The sequence below is a fragment of the Tripterygium wilfordii genome, chromosome 16 (genome assembly GCF_013401445.1).
Source record: "Tripterygium wilfordii isolate XIE 37 chromosome 16, ASM1340144v1, whole genome shotgun sequence".
In the NCBI taxonomy this organism is placed as follows: Eukaryota; Viridiplantae; Streptophyta; class Magnoliopsida; order Celastrales; family Celastraceae; genus Tripterygium; species Tripterygium wilfordii.
In genome coordinates, this window is record NC_052247.1 from 7,259,148 (window position 1) to 7,265,844 (window position 6,697).

The 6,697-nt window shown below is 36.8% G+C and overlaps 1 protein-coding gene across 1 annotated transcript; it reads right to left on the reverse strand.

Moving 5' to 3' along the window:
• Positions 1-1,885: 1,885 nt before the first annotated feature.
• Positions 1,886-4,394, reverse strand: LOC119980802 (1-aminocyclopropane-1-carboxylate synthase-like). Its single transcript, XM_038823595.1, has 4 exons — positions 4,138-4,394; positions 3,899-4,030; positions 3,632-3,792; positions 1,886-3,133 (listed from the first exon to the last, which is right to left on the reverse strand). Exons 1-4 carry the CDS (start codon positions 4,297-4,299, stop codon positions 2,140-2,142), a joined length of 1,449 nt encoding a protein of 482 aa, XP_038679523.1. The 5' UTR covers positions 4,300-4,394; the 3' UTR covers positions 1,886-2,139.
• Between the last annotated feature and the right edge of the window lie 2,303 nt (positions 4,395-6,697).

The following is a 6,697-nucleotide window of genomic DNA, read 5'->3' on the forward strand; positions in this document are numbered from 1 at the left end:
TGTAAGTCCATCAATGTATGTTGCCTTACATACACTAGTACACTAATCCGAGAATCCTCTCAAGCAGTCAAGACAAACCACTCCCCTATTTGGAGATGTCCATGCACTACAACCTATATCAATAAAGTGTCTAGCTTTGTTAATTTGGCTGTGACTAGTTTATTTTGGATGTAATAGTGAATCTTTTGTCCGTCTATACTCATACATAAAGTGTATCTAATTATCCAAGATTACCATATTTAACATCCTAGACTTTTATAGAAAATTCATATATAAATAAAACATTTAAAACACAAATGCAACAATAATTATTTATCCATAAATTTCAAAATTATCATCATAAATGGTATGTTTTTAGGATACACTCCCAACAAACTGCCACTTGGACTGAAGAAGATACTTCCTAAAGCATCCTAACACCCATTCCCTTACAAGTAATGTCATGATGCAATCTTTAGTACTTCCACTTTCTTTCGATGTGCAAACTCCCTTATTAAATAGAACATGTGTTCTATGTATTTTCCTTTACTGTGGTAATGAGGTTCCTTACTTTGAATTATAGCACCCATATTGTCACAGTACAGAGTTATAGGCCTTTCAATGTTAGAAACTACCTCTAAGTACATAAGGAATTTCCTCAGCCAAACTGCCTCCTTCGTGGCATTCGAAGCTGCCACATATTCGACTTCTATGGTGGAGTCTGCAATGCAAATTTGCTTCACACTCCTCCAATTTATAGCTACACTATTAACTGTAAACACATAACTGGACATGGGCCTTCTAGAGTCCGCTTGGAAATTTGAATCAGTATAACCCACTGAGATGATCTCATCACTAAGGTATATAAGCATATAATGTTTCGTTCTCTGAAGATACTTGAATATATGGTTAACTGTCGTCTAGTGATGCATTCCAGGGTTAGATTGATATCTACTGACCTAGCCTATTGCATAGCAGATATTAGGCCAAGTACATAGCATGACGTATATGAGACTACCAATTGCCGGAACATGTGGCACCTTACTCATTTCACGCTTCTCATCTTCCGTCTTAGGACAGTAGTCCTTCGAAAGTAGCACTCCATATCTGAAAGGCAAGAGGCCTAAATTGTTAAATTCGAAACTACTTCAGAATCTAGATCTTCAACACCAAACTATTTGAACGAAACTTACAAAGAATCATCACCTCTTCCTCCATGATATATGATTCAGTGGTAGAACAATCCAAACAAACACACAAAAAACGAGTCAAAGACAGATTTTCCTTACCTATGTCAAATATCGATCTCTCCAGATCATTGATGTTAGGTAAATCGAATTGATAGATGATATGAAGAGACGATTTTGTTTCAAAAAATGAAATCAATCACAAATCAAATTTGGTTAAAACTTCCTCAAAATAGAAATGTAGCATAAATTAAGACATATTTAAGAAGAAGGAGAAAAAGGAGATTACGTAATGACTAAATAAATAAAATAGGTAGTCATGTTGTAAAGTGTTTTTTTTGTTGGACCTACATGTCAAACTTTAATGAGGTAGGTACTTATATGTCATTTGCCAAAAAATGAACATGGATTCATGCTAATGGGCTTCGTAATGCAGCCGATGCTTAAGCCCAACCTATGTTTGGTAGAAACAGAAACATTAGCCAACATTGGAGAATGACATAGAGGTAAAACAGCAATAATGAATTATTTCTCAATCCCTACGAACCATATGATTATACCAAGGGCATTGTAGGGTGCTGAACTGCTGATGCCTGATATTATCAAGCAAAAAGTTTCACAGAATGTTCTGTTATGGTGGAGGCTAGTGATCTATTTGATTATGTTGCTTTGTATATATGACATAATGGGCATTTGGAATTTCTTGGTCCAGGAAAAAAAATCATGGAATCTAATTAACATATAAATCAATAATCTGTCATAACTTCGAAGCCAGGGATAAATAATTGCAAAACCTATACTGTGAGACATGAAATACATAGAGAATTTGAACAAGAGTTTATTCTTTGCAGGGATGTAAATTTTAGCCTGATAAACAAGAGTTTATGAACAATTCTCCTAGCTGCGCTTATTTTTTTGGGTAAGTCCTAGCTGCATATATATAGTAAGCGTGGATTGCTATCGCCATTTCTGCCTAGTTTGTTGCACGAATGAGGGGTGATTGAGGGGACCTTAGGCATGGTGACCTCATAAGTTCATCAAATCTACTAGACGAGCAACTGACGATAAGGCTTTGTTGCCTAAACATTCTCTTCGTCTGCGCCATCGAACCCACATTTTGAAGAAGCATGAACTCTTTAATCCTTGATAGAGCTTCTTGCATTGTCTTGTCATCCATGTTTGCAAAACATACCCTAAACCAACCTGGTTCAGAGCAATGAAAAGAAGAACCAGGGGAGACATTGAGCTTAACTTTTTTGATTATCATACGCCACAGCACCATTTCTGCCTCGAATGTCTGATCTTCGAGTAGTTTCCGTAAATCCATCCATAAAAACAGGCCTGCATTGCTGCTCTTCAAGCACTTAATGCCTGCTTGAGATAGTCCCCAAGTGAAGTCTCTGTGCCTTTTAGCTAATCTCATTCTGCTTTCGACAAGAAACCTCCCGATAAACTCTTGGTCGGATAGCATTGCTGCTATCAGATACTGAGTTTGTGTGGAAACTAGTCCGAAACTGGACATTTTGCGAGCACAACTTACGACTGCTTTATTGTATGAATAGATTACGCCAACTCTGAAGCCAGGGAAACCCATGTCCTTTGAAAGACTATAAACAATGTGCACAAGATCTCTGTTGCATTGAACATTGTCTTCCTCTATAATCTCCGAAATGGAGACGAAGTTAGGTTGATTAAAAACTGTGGAAGCGTAGATCTCGTCGCAGACTAAATGGATGTTCCTTTCATTGATGAAGGTCACAATACTTCTGAGTGTCTCCCTGTCCAACACAATGCCTAATGGGTTTGATGGATTGTTTATAAGCAATCCCTTCACTTTTATGTTAGCTTCTTGTGCTCTTTCATATGCAGCTTCCAAGGCTTCCCTTGTAACCTTGAAATCATTAGAGCTCTCACAAACAACTGGAAAGAGTTGGATTCCAGTTCTCCATCTCAAGTCGCGATCGAATCTGCAATAATCACGATTAACATTTTTGAGAAAAAGGCAGAAAGAAAGAGAGAATGCAGAACATGATTCTTAGTTTCTTCGCTGCTAGTGCTATCCAAGTCATGTTTCTATAAAGAAAGACACTAGATAAAATTCTTCCCTTGTCAAGTCAATGCGTGCTTGGCCTTATGAGATGACTAATGATTCCACTTATGTAAATTTTCTTATTTAGAAAAAACCAGTGGACTTGCCACAATTTCAGCACCAACTTGGGTTGTGCTCAGGCTGCGACTTTTAGTAAAGAATTGGTCATAACTAGTATAGTTTATTAATTTAGATAACATATCTTAATGTACATACGTTAAAATATAATTGTGAGTTTTTCTTCCTCTCCCTCCTGTCTCTCATTTTCCTGTTTATGATGCATTAAAAGTCCAATTTTCTTTGTGTGACTAAAGAACATGATACATCTACAAGTCAATGTAATCAAGCACATCAAAGAAAGAAGTGGATGTATTACCCTGGATAGTAAGGTGTAGGAACCAAAAATGCAGCACCTGGATCAGCCAAACAGAATGCCAGAGTCTCGTGCGCTCCGGTCGCTCCGCCGCTCATGACAATGTTGTCAGGATTGAATGTGACTCTATTTCCTCTTACTTTGGCCATGAACTTTGCAACAGCCTGTTTGTTGGACATCAGTTAATTAGTTTTTTTGGAGTTGAGAGTGGTTAAAAAGACAACTCATAAAGAGAGAGAGAGAGAGAGAGAGATGGAGAGAATTGCCTACATTTCGAAACTCTGGCAAGCCATGGTAGTCCTGAAAAATTGCTATGTCCTTGAATTCACTCACTCCTCCATTTGTGCAAATGGAGGCTTTTTGGTTGTCTAAAAGCCACTCTTCAATCAAATCAAAGGAAAGCTGCACAAGGAAAACCACAAGGATATGTGTGTTAGCTTCTGAACAAATTAACACACATAAAAAAAGAAAAGAAGTCCTTTTAGTTCCAACCCAAATTAATTAAGTACCTGATTCTCTGCAAGTCCCATCTGGATAACCCCATGAGGATTCTTTTTCGAATGATAAGGATTGCTATCGTACGCCTTCCAGCCATCAAAATAGGGTGAGTCCTCGCCGTGTCCATTGCCAGTTGCCATCTTAGACAACAAGTTCTCTTGATTACTCAACATTCAGCTTTGTCTAAACTCACACACAAAGAAATGCAGGGGAATTAAGGGCAAGTACTTAATTGAGATGGGCGTTTAAAGTAATCTCAGGATTTAGAATTTAGAATTATGCAGCTTTGTCTTCCTTGGTAGGATGTATTTATAGACTTCTGTGGTTGTGTTATGGTCCGAGTACCGCGGTTGGGTCTGCTGTTCTGTTCTCCCTCCATTTAATAATAATCACAAGTTCTAGTCTTAGAAAGTGAAGGTTCCATGAAGGATATCCACTTTGACAAAAAAAATCGTAGAATGATTTTTATTTTTATTTTTGTATAAGGAAAATGGTAGTATGATTTGTTGACAGTTTGAATGTAATCACACATGGGATTTGGTTGGACATAGCAACTTCTTCTTCATGGGTGGTCTTTTTCTCATAAGGCAGTAACATCACTTTTTTCCATATAATAATTTCAACAGAAAATTCACGACATTGTGAATGTGACTTGTGACATAACGGGTTACGTAGTGATTGATTGAAATTGAGGTGGTGAATAGCAAAAGAGTAATACCAATGAGAGTTACTGGCTCAGTTGATAATCCATTGGGTTAGATGTATGTATTTAAGATTCGATTTCAATAAAAAATATATTTCTCACTAGTATTTAAAAAAAAGAAAAAAAAATAGGGAACAAGTACATTGAACCCAAAACCTTGTGGAAATATCTTATTAAGACTATCAAACCATTTGTCGAGATATTGTCTTCACCGACAACCCAAAAAAGCTGAACTCCACGACTCAAACTAATTATATCATTCAAAAACTTCCACAAATACCAACAAAACAAAGATCACACAATTCAATAACCAGTTAACAACTTGTGAATCACATTCCATCTCCACTTTCCTATATAACATTACTCAAAATGTAGTGTCAAGCTAGACATATAGCACAATTGTTAGTTCTCCCATACCATTTTGTCTCAATGACCATAAATTTGTTTCAAACCGAAGAGATTTACATTCACATTGATCTTCAGTACCTTTTCCTCCACACACAGACAGGATTATAACCAAACAAGCTCCCATACACGCTTACATATGACGAGAGTTTATTACTTGCTATATATATATATAAATATATATAGCTTGGTTCTTATACGATCTCAAAATATGGACTTGCTTCTCTGTTGTACGATGTCTCCAACAGTTGAGATTAGGTTCATTTTATAAACCAAACACCTTAACAGGATTACCTTGTAATGACATTATCACACAATTGGATTACTTGTAAATGGATTACAATTACTATTGTAATACCTTGAACCAAACGGACCCTTAGAAGGTAATTGTAATAACTTGTTTGATTTTTTTTAATATGGAACTCAAGACATTAATTTTTCGTCTTTGGCAATTATAAACTCCCGATACTTGGATTACCCCTCTCCCCAATTGTATACCTGATTTAATCGTGAGTTTTGATGTGAAGAGTTAAATTCCCCAATTGTATGTGATAAAATCACAGGTTTTGATGTGGAAAGTAAAATCTGGATCCCTAAGTGGAATGATTCATACCCAACTAACCCAACCACCCCCTTAATGGTGCCAAAACTTGGTTTTGTTCTCTTTGACATAAAAGCCCTTTGTGACAACAGCAGAGACACTCCAATTATCTCACTAGCACGGTTGCACGAGTTTCCCATCAAAAATCTCAATTGTAGCTACGGATTCCAAATTCAAAATATCTTATACTGCACAACTGGTCGAAATCTACAACATTCAATAATATTGAATCCATAAATGCACCTTGGATTCCCACCAGATACTGTAGTAGTCGGTTTGGTCCTTCTATGACGCAAGCAAGTTGCGATGGCCATAACCTTGACCACACAATTTCTATCCCTTGGGTGACAATAAATGATATACATCCCATAATATTGGAACCACCAAGAAATTTCTTTGTCGGAGTATATATATGTATATATTCTATTGGAATTAATTTTTTTGTTAAATAAATACGTCTCAGTATTTAGGAAGAGTTTGGAAGATTCATTTATTGCACACGTGGGTGGCCAATCAGGATCTTCTCTAGTTGTGATAATTCATGGTCAACTACTCATCTGGAACCGTTCAAGGAATTTACCACCGGGACTGGCTTTCTATTTGTTTGGTTATTTTCCATGTTACGTTGAATCTCTCATTGCAGTCTGCTCTGCTCCTCTTCGTCAAAAAGTCTTACATTACATACACGTGGAACGTTGAATCTTCATACGTTGGACAAACATCCTCACTGTCTCATACAAATAAATAAAGAAAAATAAACCCTCCTCCTCTCTCTCTCTCTCTCTCTCTCTCTCTCTCTCTCTCTCTACATAAATAAGACTAGTGATAAACACCTGCAATTGCAATGGTGCTATTTTGTCTG